This window comes from Aristolochia californica, unplaced genomic scaffold (assembly GCF_029961685.1).
Source record: "Aristolochia californica isolate CCGP_79_NKW_82.1479 unplaced genomic scaffold, dmAriCali1.0.hap1 SCAF_4, whole genome shotgun sequence".
Lineage (NCBI taxonomy): Eukaryota > Viridiplantae > Streptophyta > Magnoliopsida > Piperales > Aristolochiaceae > Aristolochia > Aristolochia californica.
Window position 1 is genome coordinate 31,511,976 of NW_027182103.1, and position 24,723 is coordinate 31,536,698.

General features: G+C 40.3%; 1 protein-coding gene across 2 annotated transcripts in view; it reads left to right on the forward strand.

The window, feature by feature from the left end:
• Nucleotides 1-1,230: 1,230 nt before the first annotated feature.
• Nucleotides 1,231-24,723, forward strand: part of LOC137962384 (PH, RCC1 and FYVE domains-containing protein 1-like) — a 33,654-nt gene continuing 10,161 nt past the window's right edge. The window contains exons 1-10 of one of the 2 annotated variants that reach the window (XM_068809214.1): nt 1,231-1,584; nt 2,329-2,362; nt 3,300-3,372; nt 8,982-9,084; nt 10,552-10,638; nt 13,258-13,347; nt 13,449-13,535; nt 13,629-13,727; nt 14,020-16,092; nt 16,197-16,343. In XM_068809214.1, coding sequence (XP_068665315.1) covers nt 9,037-9,084; nt 10,552-10,638; nt 13,258-13,347; nt 13,449-13,535; nt 13,629-13,727; nt 14,020-16,092; nt 16,197-16,343 — 2,631 coding nt within the window. In that variant the 5' untranslated portion in view covers nt 1,231-1,584; nt 2,329-2,362; nt 3,300-3,372; nt 8,982-9,036. Of the gene's footprint in view, nt 1,585-2,328; nt 2,363-3,299; nt 3,373-3,632; nt 3,752-8,917; nt 9,085-10,551; nt 10,639-13,257; nt 13,348-13,448; nt 13,536-13,628; nt 13,728-14,019; nt 16,093-16,196; nt 16,344-24,723 lie in introns of both variants that reach the window. The other variant, XM_068809215.1, reaches the window with a different exon arrangement.

A 24,723-nucleotide genomic window follows, 5' to 3' on the forward strand; every position in this document is an offset into this window, starting at 1 on the left:
ATTTCTAAGGAAAGTTAAATGGACCTCTTATAGCCTCTTTTAGGAAAATAAATAAAAATTAATAATCAATCTAATATATTACTATACTTATTGATAAAATTTTAATCAAATAAAATGTCAAAACACAGAATTGCTATGAAAAATGCCTTATGCTAAAATTATTACAGCATCAACTGTCAAATACTTATTCAAAAATTTTCTATATGGTTTTCCAGCCCATCTTAGCAGGAAAATTTTACTTAAAAAAAATATATGATTTTTTTAATAAGAATTTTCAATTAGAAAAATGTTTCCAAAAAACATGAGGCACTAACTTTTTTAATAAGAATTTTCAATTAGAAAAATGTTTCCAAAAAACATGTGGCACTAATAGTCCCTATAAACGCATTTCTACTAAAAATATATTTTCAACATTTTTTTAAAAAACCACTAATAGTCCCTAGAAATGTATTTGTACCAAAATGTCTTTTCAATTTCTTCAAGAGCCACGAGGAAGAAACAACTAGAGTTTAAAAAAGAGTTTTTTTTTTCACTTGCTTATGATCTCACATGTGCGAAATCGTCTTCGCGGGCATAGAGGGGGGGGGGGGATTATTTCCCTGCCGTCGTGGGAAGGGGTCTAGCGGCATAGGACCTGTCATCGGGGATGACAGCGGCGGTGACGGAAACATAAGCGAAGACAGACGAGGGGAAGAAGAAATCGAAGAAAGAAAATGGAACCAAGTGGCGAAGGCGGCCAACGAGCAACTGTCGACGGCGACAACAATGGATGGAGGGGTTTGGCGATGACGAGGGGAGGAAGAATTTTTCCCCACCTTGCTCTTGCTCTCCTGCTCTCGAGCCCGTTAACGAACCGACTCGCGAGCTTTTGAATAGAACCATGGTTTAGTCGAACTCAGCTTATTAACACAAACGAGTTACGAGATCCAGATAAATCGAATCAAACCCAATCAGAACTGAACGGTGTCCACTTAAAAGCAAAAAGAAAAGCAAATGTTGTATTACATTTAAAACTCTCGAAATTGGCTGCATTACTTTGAAAGGAGAAGAAATCATGACCAACAAGAAAGAACCGATCGAGAGAACTGAAAAGTTGCCCGCCAATAAATGGCTGACAAAAAGAAAAAAGGAAATGAAATATGAAATGGATACCACCAGTTCACTAACATGGTGAGAAGAAGAAAACCGGGAGAGAGGTTCATCTCAAATCTATATTGTCCCGAAAAAGAGGTAGCACAGGAGAGAAACGGATGACTGCTGCTGTTTAACTTATTCTGGCTTCTTCATAAGAAAAAGTTTCAAATCCATGTTTCGAATCCATCAGTCCCCTCTTCCCACGAGAGTAAATCAGTCGCGTGATGCCGTTAGAGTGAAAATCTAAGGGAGGAATATATCGCCCTCCCAAAAATAGGTAGTTCGAGAGAAAACTGTGGTTGTGAGCAAATGTGGAAAATCAATCTCTCTTTCACGGAAGTCGTTGGCGGGTGGGAGGAGACAACAAAATTCCCATTTTCTGCTTTCGGTATTTTGGGAAAAACTCTTCTTCATCTCCTCCAAAGCTCTGCGACATCCTTCTCTCTGCCGGTAGGTCTCCTCATCACTTCCTCGATTTTTTCATGGAGGTTATGTTCTAAAATCAATACTACGGGGTTATTGGTCCTAATCATGTATTTAGTGTTTCTTCATATTTATTTATTTCTCTTCTTGTCTCTGCTATCGCCTATTCTATTTTTTTCTTAATCATGGCAATTTTTGGAGATTTCCATTATCCGACCAATTTGGAGCTCTTTTTTTCTTCGTGCTTTCTCATCTCCGTCTTTTTTCTTGAATCCCTGTGGAAGACACCCTTCAAAATCTGATTCTTACATATCCGATTCTTACAAATCTGATTTTTTAATATCGGATATGCAAGATACATCCTTTATTCTGTCATGCTTTGTCATATCCCTCTTTTTTCTTGGAAACCACCCTTTCTTACTATCATTTTAAGAAATTTACAAATCGGATTCTTACAAATCTACAATTTGTATATTAGATATCAATGTGCAGCAAAATTTTATTACTTTAGGTGTGTTTGCTCAAAGGAAAGTGTATGATTTTTCCAGTCTTGTGTATAACTTCTGTCATCACTCTCATTGACTAACGTTGCAATCATATGCAGAGATTTTCTTTATTTCAATGTTTTTCTGTCTCGGCTCTACCTTACCTAAGCCGAGATTCTCTTATTTTTTCTTTCAATTGTACTTTTTATAAAGCACTCTGCTCACTACTTTGGCATTGATTTCATTTTTGCTTTCAACTTATCTGTCTTTGCATCTTTTTTGGCAGTTGAACTTGAGAAGATTCTCATGGGCTAAATTGTGTAAGTTACAATTATGCCTTTTATGTTAATTTCTATAACCTATAGACATGATTCATGATTGAATTTATATATTTTGGACTGATATAAAGTCTTGCTTGTTCTCCAAGTAAAGTCTCTTTTCATGACTTCTTTTTATTTTATTTATCATTTGATTAATATTGAAAGTGACCCTTCAAATTAAATTCTTTCATGTTTGAGTAAAATTAAATTGGGTATTATAGGATTTTTGTGTAGACTTGAACATGGTGACATGATGTGTTAACGAAAAAAAAGGAAAGTAAAAGAAGGGCCACTCGATGAGGGGATCGATTGGGTTTCTTGGAATCTCACGAAGATGAAGCCAAACATACCTGGCACGGATCATACTAATCCTGAGAGGAGATCTTTGAGTATTTTGAACAATGATAAAGTTCATTTCAGATTTTTTTATATCGTAGTTGATCCCCTAAGATAGCTACAGATTTTGGCAATATAATTAACCATTTTTCTTACTCACAAAAGAAAACAAAGATGCTTTTAGCTCTAATAAGGTAAAGAACCAGTTTTGCTCTTTCCAAGCATTTGGCCCTGATGAATGAATTGATAACAAATGCTCAGTTATAGGGATAAAAGTGAAGGCAAACAGTCATGTCGTACTAATATCACATGCTCTGATAACAAATGATATATAGGTTATAGACATAAAGTGAAGGTAAACACTTATGTTGTACTAAAATATCTCACTATTATGTCGTCTTGCCTACTAACATTTGATGATGATTTGCTTGGTTTTCTTTATTGGAAAATTCACTATTTTCTTCTGTTAAATGCATGGTTAAAATTTATTGGGGATGATTAATTTTCTTAATGGAAGAATTCTTTCTCCCTAATACATTGTTCATTTTTCATTTCAGATAATGTTTTGTCCTATTTATTTTATTGTAATTTATTTCTTCAGATCAATAAAACTTATGAAAATGTGGATGCGAAGATTAAAAATTTAATTGTTGAGATTAGCAGGCGTGGAGTTGGTAAGGATCTGGTTCTTTTCTTTGCATGGGTTTGATTCTTTGGCTTTTAAATGCTTTCTATTGAAAAATTCCACTTTCTATAGGAAACTATTCAATTAATTTGTTCTCAATGTTGAGTTTTTTTTATTTTTTTGAAATGATGTCAATGTTGAGTTTTGAAATCAATGCTAATAATCCATACTTGTTTGCTCCTTAGAAATTTAAATTCAATGCCTTTAACCCGTTATAAAGTTATTTTCTTGTTATTTTACTCATTATAGGTGTGGACAAAGGTACAACAAAAGCTAAATTCGAAAACTGTGGAGCTACTCTTCAAATGATATCAGCCATAAATAACCAGATTACGAGAGAGATGTTTGTTCGTTTCAGAGAACAACCAGTAATAATTTCAAGTTAAACCTATTGTGATTTGATAGTTTTTTTTTCTTTTAAAAATTGTTGGTTTTCTTGGTGTAGCAAAGTTGCACAGACGTTATCAAAGAAAACATCAACATAGTCACTATGAGTTACAAACTATTCAAACTTATAAAATGATGTTTTGAAATTCTTGAGGCATAATATTTAACACCTAAAAAGAAAAACGTAGCTCTTGCTGAGAGTTAACAATCATAGCATCCATCTTTGTACACAAAAGATGAAATGTAGATATTTGCTTAACTGTAAAAATAGCGGATCACACTGCATATTCTTTGGGCACCTTATTGCTGGCAATCATTTGAACAAACGAACGAGAAAGTTGATTTATTTATGATTGATTCTTTATCTTAAAATTTTATGTTTCTATGAAAGTTCTTACAAATTTTTGAACTATGGTGTCATGCGGAGCGACGGATGCGACTCCCTGGGTGAGCCTTCTGTTCGCCCCCCGTGCATTCCGCCTCAGTCTCTCTGCCATCTCAGGAAACACTTCTCACGCCTCCTGAGACAACTTTTGATAACGAGTTCAGTGGTGGATGTTCTCTTCTTTAGCAGCAGCAGCGGGACAGCTTGATATTATTAAGTAATTTGGAAGATGACAACCTGGGCTGGCAGACTGTGACCAGCCGAGCTGCACGAAGAAGACTTTGACAGACCTCGCCGGGAAACCCCACCACTTTCACCTTCAGATATGGAAAGACACACCACCGTTAAACCCAAGAACGCTCGGGTCGTGCAATTTGTATACTGTCCAGGACGGGCAGCAGACGCTCGTTTATTACTATCCTGACCATTGCTGGGGACTCCTTCATCAAGCTCTTTGATAAGGTTGTGTCTGGCAGCACTGGACGTAGCAGCACTAAAGAGCTCTGGACTGGGGACTTTCTCTTCTACCACGCCACCCAAGTTATTCATGGAAATTTGGAATGTCGGATAACCCAATGCCGTTGGGGATCAGTAATGGGAATCCTCTTTGTCCTCAGACTTACCAACTCCAACTTCTGCTGGAATGCTTTCCACAATTGTCTCCTTCAGCTCCGGCCTTCAGCATCCCCATTACTGCCAGATACACAACACCCCTACCCGTCTGCAACCAGCCACCAGACCAACTACACTAACACATCCCACCTCCACCCCCACCACCAAACCAGCCCCCGACCATCCTCTCCCCCAACTCAAAATTGTCTAATTGCAGCTTCTCCCCCTTTGAACACCTTCAACCAAAGAGGAAAGACTCGCTAGTACCACTATAGCACTGGCGAAATAAGTGCTCCCCCCCTACTTGTTTACCCTATCATTGGGAGACTATCATTCCCTCCCCTTGGGGACAAATCCCGGAAATTTGTTGCGGCCCTCCAATCAGAAAAACACAAGTACCGCGAAGATGAATGGAATCAGATGATGGAGCTTCCTGAAAAATTTGGTGCTGTCTACTCTGGCCAATTACCTGAAACTAAAGAGAACATAGAACCCCACCCCCCACCCACCCACCCACACACACACACAACACACACAATGATTATTCTCTCCTGGAACTTCAGGGGAATCAGTTTGCGTTCTAAGCTTGTCAGCATTCAGAAGATTTTTGCAGACTGTAAGCCTTTTATTGCTATCATCCAGGAGACTAAAGCCTAATCTTTGGACAATTCTATCGTCCGCGGCCTCTTGTACTCCTCAGACTTTGATTGGACTGCCATCAATGCAATTGGCCATGCTGGCGGGCTTCTTATCATCTAGAACCCCAACCATGTCGAAGCTCTCCACTCGGTCCCGACAACATTCTCCATTGGGCTTCAGATTTGGGACTGCAACTCTGGGCATACTTGGGCATACTTGGGCCATTGTTGGTGTTTATTGCCACACTAAATACCGTGACCGTGCTGGTTTTTGGGATGAGTTGTCTGGCCTTCTCCAGTTCTGGGATCTCCCATGGATTCTGGGGGTGATTTCAATGCCATTCGGCTATGCAGTGTAAAATCCCCTCCTGCTAGTAGAATCACATCCTCTATGTGTGCGTTCGCTGACTTTATTGGTAGCTTTTATCTGATGGAGATCCCTCTTTCCGGAAAAGAGTTCACTTGGATGAATGTTCAGCAACCACCAATCCTCTCTAAACTTGATCAGTTCCTTGCCAATCCCTGCTGGCTCCAACTTCATGGAAACACATGTGGTCGGGTTCTTAACCGAGCCTGTTCTGATCACTGGCCAATACTTGTTGACATGAATTTCCTATCTTGGGGTCGCATACATTTTAGGTTTGAGAATTGCTAGCTTTGGGACCATGACTTTGACACCAACTTTGTGGACTGGTGGCAATCCCTTCTTTCTTAGTCCTTTCGGCGCCGGTTTGTTGCTGTTGATCAGAAGAGTTCCTTCCTTAGTCGAATCTCTGAGCTCGTTCTCATTGAGGAATAGAGGTCTCTTTCTCCCTCTGAACTCTCCCTTTGTTATGATCTCACTCATGACTTCCAATTTTTATCTTACAACGAAACCATCTATTGGAAGCAACAAGCCAGGTTTCGCTAGCTGACTGATGGAGATGGAAACACCAAATTCTTCCACTCCATCGCTTTAGCCAGACGGAAGGCTAGCCGAATCACCTCCCTCAACATTGAGGACCAAGTGAGCTCGAACAGGCTCTCTATTACTGACGCAATTGTGAAGTTTTTCACAGATCTGTACACTGAGGAGAGGTTTGATCGTCCATTCTTCTAGCACCTTTGATACTGTCGGATCAATCACCAATCTGCCTTCAAGCTGGAACTCTCATTCTCTCCCTCGGAAATTGATCTTGCTGTTCTCGGTATGCCCATAGGCCGTTCTTTGAGGCTTGACAACTTTAATGCGGAGTTTTACTGCCACTCCTGGACCACTATCCGTGAAGACATCTATGCCCTTGTCAACAATTTCCACCTATGCAGCTAATACCGGGCCATGGGAGCTTCATTCATCGCCTTGGTGCCCAAGAAACCCAATGTTGAGCATCCTCATGATTTCAGGCCAATTAGTCTCTCCACCAACACATATAAGATTATCGCTCGGTTGCTGGCCAATAGATTCCGGGATGTCCTTCCTCATATCATTCATCCGTGCCAGAGCGCTTTCATCCGGGGATGAAATATCCTCGACTCTACCATGGCCGTTCATGAGTTACTTGACTTCTTCAAGCGCTCCAACTCCCGAGATTCGCTCTCAAACTCAATTTCATAACGCCTTTGATCGTGTTAATTGGAAATTGCTTGATTATCTCCTCGGGCATGTGGGTTTTGGAACCTGCTGGTGGTTTTGGATACACAATTGCATTTCATGTGCTTCCTACTCCGTCTTGGTGAATGGCGGCTCTTGTGGGCACTTTCAAGGTTCTCATGGGATCCGGCAAGGGGACCCTTTATCGCTTTTCCTCTTCATGGTCATCACTGAGCACTTCTCCACTATGATCCACCATGCAAAGCACATTGGCTGGCTTTCTCCTATCTCCAGGTAGCCGGATCAGGACATTGCAATCCTGCAATATGCTGATGACACACTGATATTTGGAGAATGCATCATGTACCAAATTATAAGATTCAAAGTCCTGCTTGGCCTGTTCGAGATCTCCTTTGGCCAAAAAATCAGTTGGACCAAATCTTCCATCACTAGATGCAATGTTGACCTTGGTGTCCTCCATTCCATGGCTGATTACCTTGGCTGTGAAATTGCCAACCTGCCCAGCAAATATCTTGGCCTTCCCTTGCTGGACTACTCTCCGAATAAGCATTGTTGGAGTCCTGTCGTCGAAAAAAATGGAATGCCGCCTTGCAACTTGGTAGGGCAAATTCCACTTAGAGGCCAACAATCTTATTCTCTTCAAGTCTTGTCACCATGGTATTTCAAGCTACTTTCTCTCCCTTTTCCATTGTCCACCTGCTGTTGCTAGTCGACTGGAATTCTTGAAGTGCAGATTCCTCTGGGGAAGGCCCAACGGAGCAAATACTACCTAGTGAGCTGGGCTGACCTGTGTCAACCTCTTCACCTTGGCGGACTTGGCATTAGAAGCATCTCCGACACAAATTCCGCCCTCCTAATCAAATGGCTGTGGAGGTTCAATTCTTCTCCCTCGCTGATTTGGTGGCCTCTAGTTGCTGCAAAAGCTGGGCAGCGTGAGGGGTGGTGGTTGGGAGGTGGTAGCCGTCATCATTTATTGCCAATTTGAAGGAAGATCTTCCTTCTCCTACCAAATATGCCTCCTCGGTCAAATGCTACATTGGCAATGGGCATCAGACCAATATCTGGTCTGATTGGTGGTTGGGCAACAAGCCGCTGGCTGTCTCCTTCAGCCTCCTCATTGGTCTCACCAACTGCCCTCCTGCTTCCGTTACTGAAATTTGGCAGCAATCTGACAATTGTAATTTACAATTTTGGAGGGGGCTCACAGACACAGAGGCCCTGGAAGCTTCAAATCTCCTTTCTGCTCTTGCTAACATGAAGATCAGGCTCACAACTCCGGACCAACTCATCCGGATTCCCTGCCCAAAAGGCTCCTTCTCAGTTGTATCAGTATACAACATCCTCCACAGCAACGCTGCTCCTCAATCTCGCCACCTTGCAGCAATTACTTGGTCCCTCATTGCGCCAATTTCTTCACGTGGAATGCATGCCGGAATAAAATTCTCACTTCTGACTTGTTCAGGCCCAGCGCCTCAGTCCCGGACCCCACTTGCCCCTTGTGTAGCTCCTCCCTGAAATCAGTCAATCATGTGCTTCTTCAGTGTCTATTCGCCTAGGAAATTTGGGCACTCGGCTGCCAAAGTTAGGCAGGATGCTCCTTTCCTTGCCAAAGTTTGTGGATCACTTAAGAAAGTTTTTATAAGAAATATAGTTAGATAGCTTATGTATTCAATATTTAGTTCTTGATAGTGTAGTTGTTCAATAAAATCTTTATAAATTTTGTTAATGTTAAAATTTTCTCCATCTACAACTTAAAAGAGTGAACAATACACATAGTTACAACCAAATCAGTTTATTACAAAAAATTCTTTTAACAATGTTTGACATTGGTATTTTTCTTTTTTCTTCATCCCGTGCATCGCTCGGGCTTCCCACAAGTTTTTTGTAAGAGAATCACTGGAAGATTTTAAATTAATGATAGGCTACGATAGAAAAGAGTACCATCTATGAAGACTGAGGTACCGAAGTCACCGTACCTGATGCAGTTGGTCAAGACAGGACTCCTCCTTCGGCGGTTTCCTCAAAATTGTTTCAGATGGAATGGCAGATCTTGGTAATTATGGCAATCCCGAGCGTGACATTGAACAAGTGAGTCAAAAAGTTTTTTTTTTTTTTTTTTTTTCTTATAACTCTGGTAGCCTCTTTTGGTATTAGCTCATGCAAAATTTAACATGAATGGATCTTCTTCTTTTTATGAAACTTGTGATTAAAATTAATAGCTCAATTGCCACCCTCCCATCACACCTTGCATAGCCATTGAGAAAAGCTAAGTTGTTTATATTATTTTTATTTTATTTTCTATTCTTGTAAGTTCAAAAAATGGAGAAAGTATTAAAAACTTCTGTTACTAATTGAATATTCTTCTCCATTCCTATATCTTCTGTTTCTTAGAGTATTTTGTCATAAAGAATTCTAAATGTGATCATAAAGAGTATTTTTTTTCTAACTCTGGTAGAATCCTCTTTTGGTTTTAGCTCATGCAAAAATTTAACATGAATGGATCGTCTTCTTTTTATGAAACTAGTTATTAAAATTAATAGCTCTTGCCAGCCTCCCGTCACACAGTGCATAGCCATTGAGAAAAACTGAGTTGTTTATATTATTTTTATTTAATTTTCTATTCTTGTAAGTTAAAAAAATGGAGAAAGTATTAAAAACTTCTGTTTCTAATTGAATATTCTTCTCCATTCCTATATCTTCTGTTTCTTAGAGTATTTTGTCATAAATAATTCTAAATGTGATCATAAAGAGTATTTTGTTTCTAACTCTGGTAGAATCCTCTTTTGGTTTTAGCTCATGCAAAAATTTAACATGAATGGATCTTCTTCTTTTTATGAAACTAGTGATTAAAATTAATAGCTCTTGCCAGTCTCCCGTCACACCTTGCATAGTCATTGAGAAAAGCTGAGTTGTTTATATTATTTTTATTTAATTTTCTATTCTTGTAAGTGCAAAAAATGATGAAAGTATTAAAAGCTTCTCTTTCTAATTGAATATTCCTCTCCACAAGTTTCTATATCTTCTGTTTCTTAGAGTATTTTATCATAAAGAATTCTCAATGTGATCATATTCTAGGATTCACTCACTGGTCCTTTTGGTTCATTGTGTTTGTATGGCACAACAGTATCAACAACAGTGGCCCTATCAGTAATCTTCAAATTCTAGCTCATATGTCAATTAATGTCCACTATTCTAGAGTTCATGCATTTGAACAAAAGTGTATACAGAGTTATGATTCAGCTTCTCACTTTTTTATTTTCTCTTTTTTCATGCATGTTTCTCAGTTTTCTTGTCAAATGGAGGATTTATTTTTAAAAAAGGAAATGAGATAAATACACTGAGTTGCATTAGACAGGTTGTTAATAATTTATAGGAGCCTTGCTCTTCATTTTTTTTTTTTTTGTGGCAACTAGTTTCTTTGTCAAAAAATTATAATACTGGTTCTTGTTGGCCTTGCTTTGTGATGAGCTTCTTGGATTAAATTTATCTGTTAGTATGTTTAGCTTTGCTTATGTTTAGCTTTGCTTAATATTCTTTCATTTGACTTGTTGAAAGGCAATTCTCGCTTTGAAGAAAGGTTCTCAGCTAGTCAAATACAGTCGGAAAGGGAAACCCAAGTTTTGCCCTTTCAGAGTTTCAGTGGTGAGTTGTTGCTTTTTATTATGGTTGATTATACCTAATGATTTTCCATTTTATTTCCCTTTTTATGTTCTCCCATATTCTTGTTGTAAGGGGAGGTCTCCCTTGATGTTCTCTTTTGTTTTTTTCTTGAAATAAAACCATCACTATTTAAAAAAAAAGAGAATAAACAAACTATTTACTCAATTTTTCATTTTGTTGTACCTGACTTATAACTAGTCGTCTAGAGATTCTCCTAACACTGGCTTTTTCAAGGGCTTATTCATCTTAGAGATCATATAGGAAAGTCATGAATTGTAGTCCTAGAAAGCTTCCACTGGGAATTTTTTTGCAACAAGAGTATAGTTTTTCTTTTTTTAGGCTATGCCATGAAATTTATCCTGCCTGAAATGTTGGACTGTTTTCCATGAGATGCTCAATCGAGGGTAAGCCTAAAAATCATGGTCATACAACATTGACTTCAAACATTTGTGACCAGTACAATGGGATGAGAGGAATACAATCTTATTTGGACTGTTTTCCATGAGATGCTCAATCGTGGGTAAGCCTAAAAATCATGGTCATACAACATTGATTTCAAACATTTGTGACTAGTACAATGGGACTAGAGGAAGATAATCTTCTTTCCTAAAGAAATAAGTAAGGGCATAAAACAGTATAGAGACAAAATGGGATAAGCTATTTCTTTTACCGTTCCAATTACTAGTTGCTTATTCTGTTTCCGTTTTGCCCAAACATGTGTGACTATTCTATTTTGATTTATCTTTTTACAGACTGGTTAAATGGATATATGGGTAATAAAGGGCTAATTAATAAAAATATTTAAGAACTTAAAAATAATATAATGTAACATTACAATGTAAAAAAATCTGGAACAACATAATATGGCACCAAAAAACATATACCAAAACCTAAAAAAAATAAAAATACAAGATCCTTATAGGAAATGTTTAATTTAGAGTCCTCAACCATCCACCATATACATACATGAACTTCAGCGCATTGCTGAAACTATCAAAGGAGGAGAATAATCAGGGTTTCCAACAAAGATACATTTATCAACAAAATTATAAGAAAATGCGGTGCATTAAATGGTAATTGGGTAATAGGGCATGGAATATGCCTGGTTCCATTTTGTTTAATACATAGTAACATTAATTGGGTAAAGTGAACCCAAATTCTTAAATGTGTAAGATTTTTTGATTTTGTATCCATTAATAATCTGATGGAAAACCTAAGGCCGTTTGGTCTAGTGGTATTCTGTTTACATTAGGTGCGTCAGGTTGCGACTTTGAATCACGCCCCTCTAAAAAAAAAAAAAAATCTGATGGAAAAAAGGAAAAGTCGGGTAAATTGGTAAAACTGACACCCTTTGAAATAACCACCTTGTTCAGTAAGTGTCTTCTTCATTTTCAATGTACATTTGACAACATTGAGGTATCACTATGGTTGAGAGTTACTCCTGTTTGATCTTTAGAATGTCTCTAGGATGAACATTTTGTATGTTCCTTTTCATTATGCACATCTCATTTTAGGAAAACAATGTTAAGTTCTTTTCTTGGTGCACTAAGTGTTTTTAATAACTGTAGTCTTGAAACATGGTCTTACTTGATCTGTCAGCCACTCTTCGTAGTCCATGCAACTATAGACTAGTTGTGGAGGGAAAAACAGAAACTTAAGAAAAAATAATGATAATCCTATATGAAGCAATCATTATAACTTTGTTGGTAATTATGGTGCCTCCACTATTTCAGGCTCTTCTGAAATTGAATCACTATTTGTATCATATTAGTTTTGTACAGTAATGGTAATTATTAGTCAATGACAATGTCTTGACATATTCATTGTTCATTATTTTGACACTGTTCATGAGATGTATACGTGGAAAAACAGAGAACGCTAAGGAGTAGTGCACAAACAAGAAACTAAGAAAGAGTTATTTGAGATGCATCTGGCATGCTAAAAAGGGTGTTGGAAGTGCTCCATTGAAAAGACCCATGTTTTTTACAAAAGAGTGACGAATGTTAAATAGTGAAAGGCTGAAAAATGTTGACTGATTTGGAGATGGAAATTTTTTAGGGCAAGTTACTAATGGAGTTACTTGTGGATAGAGCAGAGTGGTGTTGGCAGGTTCAGTTAAACCCCAACATATTTGACATAAAGTTATGACAATGATGCCCATGATGTCAATAATGACGATAATGATAATGACCTCTAGGCAATATTTTTGCACAAACCTAAATCCAGGTTTTGTTTCAAATATTCTCCACAAAGTCCATTGAGTAGGTTAGCAATCTGGAGCTTTTTTCAACATGTCCCAAAATATAAAATAACAAGTGGAGTCTGTTGAAGCTTTTACAATCCCATCAATTAATGAACTCTTTTGGCTTATTTGTACAATATGCTATAGTTCCTTTTTATGCTCAGATGATTATGGAAGTGAACTATGAATTTGTTATAGTCAAATCCTCATGTTCCTTGTTCTTCTTCCTACCATGCTTCCAATAGTGGTGGTGTGTGACACTTCCATGGTATAACTAGAAGCAATCACTATCCTTTTCTCTTTTTCCTTTTAGAAGTTATGGTTAGATTCACTGTGCTTAGCATACTGCTCTATTGCAGGATGGAACAACATTGATTTGGTATTCTCACGGGCACGAAAGAAGTTTGAAGTTAGATATTGTCTCAAAAATTATTTCTGGGCAAAGAACCGTGAGTCTATTTTTAGATTGAATTTATAATATTATCATGCTTGTACAAAATTTTATCTTGTTCTCAGTTACACTATCCCATTACATCTTACTTTTGTGCAGGCTGTCTTTAGGAAAAATTTGCGCCCTGATAAGGAGTATTTGTCATTTTCCCTTGTTTATAGTAATGGTGAACGCTCGCTTGATCTGGTTGGTGCAGAACTAGCAATATAATTTTTCTTTGATTACTTGTTACATAGAACATCCATAGTGATTATCCATCTGGTGGTATCTCTTTTGTAGATTTGCAAGGACAAAGTAGAGACAGAGGTTTGGTTTGCAGGGCTTAAGGCTTTGATTGGTACTGGCCAACGTAGACGTTCTAGACTAGATAGTTTTGATGTGAGTTTGTATTTCTGTATGTTAAAATCTTGAAACTACACTGAATTGCTTTCCTTGGCAAGGCAATGGGCCTTACAGTTTAACTGATTAGTTGAGGTAGTGTGTGGTTTTGCTTAGAGGCAAAAGACATGAGGAGAAGAAGAATTGGAAAATCAAATGATACGAAACTTGGTAGTAGTATATTTTCTTTTTTCACAAAAGGATAGCTGTTGTGACTAGCTATTTTTTACCAGACATGGTTCATAGGTCTTTTTTATTAACCCTGAATTTGATAATACATTTTTCATTTCAGGATGGAGGAGATTTGATTTCAGATGGTCGCCCATTTGGTGCAGCTCTAGAGCCTACTTCAAGCATTTCTCGTAGTTCTAGTACGACAGCTTTCTTTGATTTTGTTTCTCGTGATTCTTCTTTGGGTGGGGCAAGGTCAGATGTGGGTTTGGAACGTGCAAATATGCAACTAAGACAAAGTAATGCAGATGGTGTGCGACTTAGTGTTTCAAGTGCACCTAGCTGTTCAAGCCATAGTTCTGGACAAGATGACATAGAGTCTTTAGGCGATGTTTATGTTTGGGGTGCTGTTTGGTGTGATGTGACTTTATCTGATGGATCTGTGACATCTTTTAGCTCCAAAACTGATGTGCTACTTCCTAAGCCCTTGGAGTCAAATGTTGTCTTAGATGTTCACCAAATTGCTTGTGGTGTTAGACATGCCTCTCTTGTTACAAGGCAAGGTGAGGTGTTCACTTGGGGTGAGGAATCTGGAGGGAGGCTTGGCCATGGGGCTGAGGTAGATATTAGTCGTCCTCAGCTTGTTGAATCCTTAGCAGTACATAATATGGACTTTATTGCCTGTGGTGAGTATCACACGTGTGCAGTATCGGTAGCTGGTGATTTGTTTTCTTGGGGAGATGGCACCTTTTACGCTGGACTTTTAGGTAATGGAACTGACATAAGCCACTGGATACCTAAACGGATTTGTGGACCATTGGAAGGACTTCAGGTGTTGTCTGTTTCCTGTGGAACATGGCATTCTGCATTGGCGACTTCTAATGGAAAATTATTCACATTTGGTGATGGTACTTTTGGTGCTTTGGGACATGGTGATTGTAAAAGTGTTGCGTACCCTAGGGAAGTTGTATGTGTGAGTGAATTGAAAACAATAAAGGTGGCATGTGGAGTATACCATACTGCTGCTATAATTGAAGTCACAGTACAGGCAGGTGTACACATGTTATCAAGAAAGTTGTTCACATGGGGCGATGGTGATAAATACCGTTTGGGCCATGGGGACAAGGAACCACGGTTGGTGCCCACTTGTGTTTCCTCTCTAATTGATTATACTTTCCACCAGTTGGCATGTGGGAATTCTATTACTGTGGCTTTGACAAGTTCTGGACATGTCTTTACCATGGGAAGCCCTATTCATGGTCAGTTAGGCAACCCACAATCTGATGGTAAGGTTCCTTGCTTGGTACAAGACAAATTGGTTGGTGAATTGATAGAAGAGATCTCTTGTGGAGCATTCCATGTTGCTGTTCTAACATCAAGAAGTGAAGTGTTTACATGGGGAAATGGTGCAAATGGAAGATTAGGGCATGGGGATGTTGAGGATCGAAAAACTCCAACTCTTGTTGAAGCTCTGAAAGATCGGCATGTTAAAAGCATATCATGTGGTTCAAATTTCACCGCAAGTATATGCATTCATAAGTGGGTTTCTGGTGCAGATCAATCACTTTGCTCAGGATGCCGACAAGCTTTCGGATTCACTCGAAAGAGACATAACTGTTATAATTGTGGTTTGGTCCATTGTCATGCTTGCAGCTCTAAGAAAGCTTTGAAAGCTGCACTGGCTCCAACTCCTGGGAAACCCCATAGAGTTTGTGACTCTTGCTATGTAAAACTTAAAGCTGCAGAATCTGGGGTGTCCTACCCTGCTAATAGGAAGAACATTATCCCACGTCGATCCATTGACACGAGGGAGAAATTAGATCGAGGAGAGATGAGGTTCTCTAGGATTCTGCTATCTCCAAACACAGAACCAGTCACGTATGTTGAAGTGAAATCAGTTAAGCAAGGGATGAAATCTGAATCTATTTCTATAATGCGAGCATCCCAAGTACCATCTTTATTGCAGTTGAAAGATATTGCTTTTCCGAGTTCCTTGAGCGCGCTTCAGACAGCTCTAAAACCTATTGTTACATCAACACAACAACCAGTATTGAATTCTCGGCCTGCATCACCATACTCGAGGAGGCCGAGCCCTCCTCGTTCTGCCACTCCTGTATTTTCTAGAAGTATAATAGATAGCCTTAAGAAGACAAATGAGCTTTTAAACCAAGAAGTTCTAAAGTTACAAGCCCAGGTTCATATCAAATCCTTTCATAGTGATTTTATGTATGTTTTAAGTCTTATATAAATATTGAGTAATATATACTTGTTGTTGATGTGCATTGGGTCTCAATCTAGGTTAAAGGTCTGAAGCAAAAGTATGACCTTCAAGATGCAGAGTTGCAACGATTAGAAAGGAAAGCCCAAGAAGCTGCTTCATTGGCTACAGAGGAATCTTCTGCTTGTGTCGCTGCTAAGGAACTCATTAGAAATGTTGCAATCCAGGTATTGTTACTTCATTTATCAAGTTGCTAGTTTGGATGCTTACAATTACATTAACATATTTGTTATTTTCTTTCGAGAATAGTGACAAAAATTTGTAAAGGTGACAGGAGTTATAAGTTCTTTCTAGTTCATATTAAATTTTTTCATGACTATTTAATAAAAAAAATCTTCTCTGTTTCCCTTTTTGAATAGTTTGGTTGTATCTTAGCTTTTAGTCTATGATGCATCAACTCATTCTATTTAGTTATCACATATTAGCAAGTGTTAGAATTTCAAATCAATTTTTTATCTTCTGTGTTCAGCATTTTACAAAGCCACATTATAGCAAATCACTTAGTGTCCACCAAGTTCTGTTTTGAAACCCGACCCAGTCCAAGCAGGTAAACCGGTTTGACTAGGACCTCAATACCAGGCTAGTCCAATTGGTACTAGTTAAATTGATATATGATGAATCCAACAGAGTTGCGTAACGTGCACCGAAGAAACGCATAATGTGCGCCGCTATTCGAAATAAGCCAAGACCCTTCTCCAGTCACCATCCACATGGCCGGTGACCGGAACCCATGACGACAAACTTCCGGCAAAGGACACAACCACCTTCTCCGACTCCGATCGATGGAAAGATGACGTCTTGTCGAGAAGATACAAAAGATCCGAAACCATCGATCCAGGAAAAAATACTCCAGACACTCGAAAATCTCGGAGCTCCCCTCCGATGAGTCGGAACATCTGACGAAAGGTTTCGATGCCAGTTGGAAGACGATCTCCCGACGAAAGAAGAGGAACCATCCTTTCCGTTTCAGTTACAGAAGGAACAGAGTTACAGTGGAGATAGTCACCTGGAGCTCTGGACAGGTGATTTGCATCTCCTTTGCCGTCGGATCGAAGATGTCCTTCATTTGCGTTCTGATGGAAGCCATTTCAAGCTTCGTTCTTCAATTCCAAAGAGTCACAAACGAAGCCAATCGAACTCGTGAACTTTTGACATGGGATTCGATTTTCTTCCTTTTGATGAGCTCCTTTCGGGGACGAAGAGAGTGCCGTGTCGTCCATTGCCGTGGCTCAACAGTGCTTGCTAGGATCTATATTCCTGAGGCCACCAACTCGGGATTCGGCTGGAAGGAGTTTGCAGAAGCCATCCAGAGCCTCTCTCGAGTGCCGACTCCGGCAAGGGGAGCTCCCAGCTCCAACGACACTGCCCGAGTCTTCCCCCCTTATTTTCGAGCTCCACCAGAGACAAAACACTCCCCTGAGCCCACCTCTCCCTCCAATCAGCCCTCCACTTCCTTCAAAACCCCCTAATCCAACCATTTAGAACCTCTTTTCAGGCCACCATGTCCCAACACACCTTCATTCAAAAACATCCAAAACCATCCAAATCCCTCCGTTCTTGCTCCATAAACGGCGGCAATCTCTGGCCTGCTCTATCCTAGTCCATACCTCCCCCAGTATCGTCAAATCCAGCATCCTTCAATGCTGACTGATGAGCTTCACCTCCCCTATACACCCAAAATTTCCTACCTCAACCCCCAATCCCGGCTTGTTCATTTTGAAGCCCAACAAGAGTCTTTTGCGGACCTTGCTCTCACACGCGACACCCCCTTGGGCATCATCAGAATGGCTCCCTTCGACTCCTAGTTAATTTGGGCAATCGGCTATAGTCATCGGCCTCCCTGGAAAACTATGGCACAATGAGGTTTTCACGAGCATGATCTCGGAGTTTGGCTCCATAATTGGTCTGGACCCTCTTACTGAACACTGGCATCGCCTTGATGAGGCCCAGATCCTCATCAATCCTATTCGTCCTTGCGAAGGACATTACTTCCGATGCATTATGGTGGATAATGCCCGATTTTGGATCTACATTGAGTTGGTAGATATGGAGACTTTAGAAATGTGACCTCGAGCCCTACAACTGAATTTAGAGATTCTTCACAGCCTGTCCGCACATCGAGAGCACCCACCCCGGTCTCTTATCCCTAGCAGATGCATCCTCACCCAGCCAGTCTTATAGTTGGCACTGATGCTATTTTAGCTGCCTCCTCGATAGTCCCTCCCTCCAGCCTGCCACACCCCCCACACCCCCCACACCCCCCCCCCCCCCCCCCCCCCATCTCAACCCACCACAGATTTTATTCCAGACATAATCTATCCCAACCCCCAGATACCTAGAGCTGCCATTCACCCTCCCGCCTTATCCCCGAAATAACCACACCCCCTCCTTCTCCCTCCATTAAAAGCCCCGCATGCCCTCCTATAAATCACCCCCACAGTCTTCACACCCCTCAAGCCACCACTCAAATAATGAACTCTCCCCCTCCCTCACATCTGAGAAATCCTCACCCCTAAATTCCTTCTCCTCCTCCCCTTGCCACCTACCAGCACTGGAATAGAGGCTAACCGAGACAACTTCTCTAGGGAGGTCCCAGTGTTATACTAGATACCCCTACAACCCAGAGATAGGGGACTTCATCTTTCCAGAGTCGGGCAAAAGAGCTCAAAATTATGTGGTTGCTCTCCAAACAGAACAACAAAAATTCGACCCAAAAACCTGGGCCCAGATAGTGGAACTTGCCAAGGTGATGGGTACCGTCTACACGAAGCCCATCCAGGGAGATAACCACCTGTCTGAGAAGACAAGTGATCAATGATCATTCTCTCTTGGAATGTTCGTGGAATTGGATTCGTGCGTCGCCGTGCCTTAGTTCGGGATCTCCTTGCCTCGACCAAGGCAAATTGTTATTCTTCAAGAAACCAAGGTGGCTTCTCCGCCCCTTGGAAATATCTGTGAGTTGTGGACTCTTAAAGAGCCTGGATGGATTTCTGTGGATGCGATTGGATCGGCTGGCAGCATTCTAATGGTGTGGGACACCAATACTATGGAGGTGCTCAATCGTTGTTGTGGCACTTACTCCCTTAGAATCAAGCTGAGAGACAAATGATTGGGGAACATTTGGTGCCTTGTGGGTGTGTATGGTCTTACCATGAGAGACATCTCTTCTGGGATGACCTTTTGAGGACTTGTCAGAGGTGGCCCATTCCTTTGATCCTTGCGGGTGATTTCAATGTTACCCGCTTTTGCCATGAGAAATCCCCGCCCTCTCGGAGAATCACTACCTCCATGAGGCTATTTGCAGACTTTATTGGCAGCAAAGACCTTGATGAGATTACCCTATCTGGGAAGACCTTCACTTGGTCAAATAGCAGACAACACCCCATCCTCTCCAAGCTTGACCACTTTTTAGCCAACAATGATTGGCTCCAGTTATACAGCAATGCCATAGGCAAAGTTCTCAATAGGGTTGTTTCTGATCATTGGCCGATTATGGTAGATACCCACTTTGGCAATTGGCCCTCCCTCCCCCCCTCTTTCAGATTCAAAAATGCTTGGATGGCGGACCCCTCTATCCAGTCCTTCTAGGAGAGGATGATCTTTGCTGGCCCGAGCGGTTGGACTTTCCCAGCCAAGCTCAAGATGCTGAAGTCGTTGTTGCGATCGGAGAGGCCTCTTCCTCAGTTGAGAGAGCCTTCGTCCTTTCTCAGATTGCCACTCTTGACTCTTAAGGAGGAATCTAGAAGCCTCTCTTTCTCAAAAATAACCCAGTGATATGTCCTCCAAGGGCAAATGCAGTCCTTCGCTCATAGTGAGCTCGTACACTGGAAGCAGCGTGCAAGATTTAAGTGGCTCGCCGATGGGCATGCCAATACTAAATTCTTCCATGCAGTCGCTTCAGCACGGAGAAGAGCCAACCACATCACCACGCTTAGCGTCAATGGTGAGATTACCTTGAATCAAACCCTTATTTCAGACTCACTGGTGAACTTTTTTGCAGATTTATATTCTGATTGCCAGCCAATCCGCCTTCTTTGAAAGGGTTCATTTCCAGGCTATTCCTTCGGCTGCAGTTAGTCTCATCAAGCTCCCTTTCTCCAATAGGGAAATTGAAAAAGCAACACTGGGTCTTCTCTGGATCGCGCTCCGGGCCTGGATGATTTTGACGAGGAATTCTATCGGCGATGATGGCCCTTCATCAGAGATGACATTGCCTTCATGGTTCACTCGTTCTATCAGCATGACATCAGATTTAGGAGCATCGGAGCTTCGTTTATTGCCCTCATCCCTAAAAAAGAAGGGGTAGAACTTCCATTTGACTTTCGGCCGATCAGTCTCACCACTAATGCCTACAAGGTGCTTGCGCGCCTCCTTGCCAATCGCCTCAGGGCGGTTCTCCCTATTGCCATTCATTATAGCCAGAGTGCTTTTATCAAGGGAAGGAATATATTAGATTCGGCCATGGCATGTCACGAGCTCATCCACCATTTTAAGGCTTTAAAGCTCCCCAGATTCATCCTAAAGCTTGATTTCGAGAAAGCCTTTGACATAGTTAATTGGAAGCTTCTGGACACTCTTGGGGAAGATGGGGTTTGGGGAAAAATGACACTTCTGAATTCAAAGTTGCATCTCCTCTGCGAGTTAATCCGTTCTTCTCAATGGAACGGTCTGCGGGTATTTTAAGGGATCCAAGGGAATCAGGCAGGGATACCCCCTTTCCCCTTTGCTCTTCAATGTGGTAGCGGAATATCTATTCTCATTGATCTATTTGGTCAAGAACTTGGGATGGCTCCTCCCCACGATGGACTGTACAACCTTTGATGTGCCGATCCTACAGTTTGCAGACGATACCATTTGTTTTGGGGTCGGTACTATGGATCAGATTCAAAAATTGCGTGCTGTTTTGGGACTATTGGAATTGGCTTCTGGTCAGAACATTAACTAGAAGAAAACCACTCTCCTAGGTTATCATATCGACTTATCTGTGCTTTAGGGTATGGCTGACTATTTGGGGTGCTCGGTGAAAAATTTGCTAGTTATATATCTAGAACTCCCACTGTTTGACTTTCGGGCTTCGACAACGCTTTGGTCCCCCCTTATTGAGAAATTTGAAAAGAGACTACTACTTGGAGGGGGAAACTTTTATCTATTGCAGGGCGACTCACTCTCCTCAAGTCTTGTTTGGCAGAACTGCCAAACTATTTATTATCCTTCATGCATTGTCTGCCCTCTGTTTGCTACAGGATTGACGCCATTCGTCGGCATTTTCTCTAGAGAGGATCAGAGGACACCTTCATATATCATTTGATGAGTTGGAAGGATATTTGCATGCCCTGCAATCGGGGGTGGTTTAGGTATCCGACCTACGAAGGAGATGAACAATGCCCTTATGCTCAAATGGATCTGGAACTTCAACATCAAGCATAACAACCTATGAAGAGATATGGTCAGGTTCTATCTTCAACCTTCGGGTGCCTGGTGGAGGGAGGCGACTCGCCTCCTATCCCCGATATGAAAATCAATTCAAAAGCTCCTCCCAATATTCAGAGATGTAACTTCCTTTCACACAGGCAATGGAAGGACCCTCCTTTTTTGGTTAGATGAATGGTGCGGCCCCCACCCCTTTCCCCTCTCCGAGAATTTCCCAGGGCTCTCTAGGGTGGCGAGGGACCTCTCTTGCTCAATGGCAGATTCTTGGAGAGACCGCTCGTGGAGTCTAACGTTTCGTAGGTGATTAAATGATGAGGAAACTTCGGCTTTTGCTCTCTCCTCCCAGACTCAGCAACATTACTATTTGTTGAATTTATGGAAAAGAGAAATACTTCATTGACATATTATAATAAGAGTACATGGATCTCTATTTATAATAGAGGAAGGTAGTAGAGTCCAATTACAATTAAACTACCCTTGTCCCAATTACACCCAAACTCTAACACTTAAAGATAAGTCCTAGCATAATCAAATAACCCAATATAAATAGAAGACTAATATGACTAAAACACCTTTAAACTAAAACTCCTCTATGAGACCTGCTACCGTAATAATTGTGGCTCTGTTAGACTTCTTATTGTATAAGACTTCTTATGCCACCTCATGTGATCATGGTGGGTCCGATATCTTATGGGTTTGGGCCCATCTTCCAACACTCTTGGATATGTGGGCCTTCCTTGGTCTTATGGGTTTAGGCCTATCTTCCAACACACTTGGATATGTGGGCCTTCCTTGGTCGTGTGGGCTTGGGCCTATCTTCCAACACTCCCCCTCAAGCTGGGGGTGAGAGAACATCATGAACTCCTAGCTTGCTGCAAATGATGTATAGGATCTTCTCGTATAAAATGGCAATCCTCCATATCTTTCAACACTCCCCCTCACGTTGGTGCTGTCTTCCATGAGGCCCAACTAGCATAAGATAAGTGAGAGTAAAATCACTCCAAGCCGTATGACGTCGCTCCATACTCCAGTCATAACCCATGTTGGATTTAGGGCACACTCCTATCATTCTCAGGTAGTGGGTCTATACGTAGTGCTTAGAAGTGTAGTAAAAACTCCTCCATCACCGTGTCTCTTCACAAGACAATGACTCTCAAGTGGTAGGAGTAATCAATGCCAATTAAGGGGGGGTAACATGTATGTAGTAATAAGCTCCTCCATCATGGTGTCCCAACCCGGGCACCGACTCTCACAGGTAGAAATGCGTGATAAATGCCTGTCATTCACAAGACGGCGATAAAAGATGTGATAAATGCCTATTATTCACAAGTCGACTATAAATGACGTGATAAGTGGGTAATGCCTGTCATTCACAAGACGATAAAAGACCCATGGGTATATATATATAAGTCTCAATGGATTTAAACTCCCAACCGAAGCAACATGTAAGAGGTTGACCCAAAGAGGTATGTGAGAGTCAAATAAAGGATGGTAGGAGTAAGGTTGTCAAATAACCAATAGGTAATGGGTAAAGAGGAAGATAGGATGTTGAGGCCACCACTTCTTCAATAATAGTGTCTCATCCAAAGAGACAATAACTTCAGTTGAAATGGGCTTGGGCCCGTATAACACGAACCAAAATAATGAAATCCTTGTAAAAAGACCCATGAAATAATCCGATGCGAGTATCTGCACCAAATAATATGTTGACCAAGGAATATGTTGCGAATACCTCAAAATAAAATTCAACTGGAGAAATAGAATCGAGTTGAACCGAGTCAGGTATCACCAATAATTACCACAATTATTACTGGGAGTCAGGATTCTTGATTTTCAATTTTTTTTGTACAACATATGGAATAAAATACCTCTTTCTTGTACTTCTCCCCCTAAAGCTGGGAGGTAATGGCATTGTTCCCAGTTTGAACCAAATAACATAGATGTAGTAACCGAAAAAGAGGTAAGTGAGATATTTTCTTGATATAGTTGATCAATAAAGCAACTCAAAAAGAGATGCAAAACAATCAACTTATATTTGGATTTTTCAATGCAATAGGATACTAGTATGACCTTTTATTCTTCCAATGCGATTATATCCTTAAATATAGATCATATTGACATGAAATTTTCTCCTTCTGAAACTAGACTTAAATACCTTTCATCCAAGTATAAATTTTCTTCATAAAATATACTTCTATTGAGATATATAATCTGATATATTTTGGTCTCTGCCGAACCAAGTACACTTTCTCCTTTTTCCAGCATGACCATTGACTCTTCCACGATCAATATCTCCATATAAAAAACTCAGATCGAGAATTGGTTGAATAGGTAAGAAAATAGAATTACAAATTTTTCTTTTGATATATAATTCTCCATATAAAGTCTCGATTCTTGATAGCATAAAATAGCTTGGAAGTTGAAGTTTTTTGCTGCTGCACGATCTTTTACAATCTGACCTTTGCTGCTTCAAATATCGATTTCTTTTTGTAGATAACTTCGATTGTAAACAATCATTTTTACTTGGAAAGTAGACTCGAATATCTTTTCGTCAATATATAATATGCAATATGAAAAGTTTAGTATAGAGGTGAAAACGTAAATCAAATAACGGGTATAGGGTTTGAAAAAAAAAGAAATATGAACCTACACTGCCAGAGATAATAAATCAAAAAAGGATCACATTACCTTTGTGGGTTGATCGAGTCAACTAATTGAACCTGCACTGATACCATGTTGAATTTATGGAAAAGAGAAATGCTTCATTAACTTATTATAATCAAAGTACATGAACATCTATTTATAATAGAGGAAAGTAGTAGTCTAATTACAATTAAACTACCCTTGTCCCAATTACACCTAAACTCTAACACTTAAAGATAAGTCCTAGCATAATTAATTAACCCAATATAAATAGAAGACTAACATGACTAAAACACCTTTAAACTGAAACTCCTCTATGAGACTTGCTTCCATAATAATTGTGGCTCTGTTAGACTTCTTATTGTGTAAGACTTCTTACGCCACCTCACGTGATCATGGTGGGTCCCATATCTTATGGGCTTTGGCTCATCTTCCTACACTCTTGGATATGTGGGCCTTCCTTGGTCTTATGGT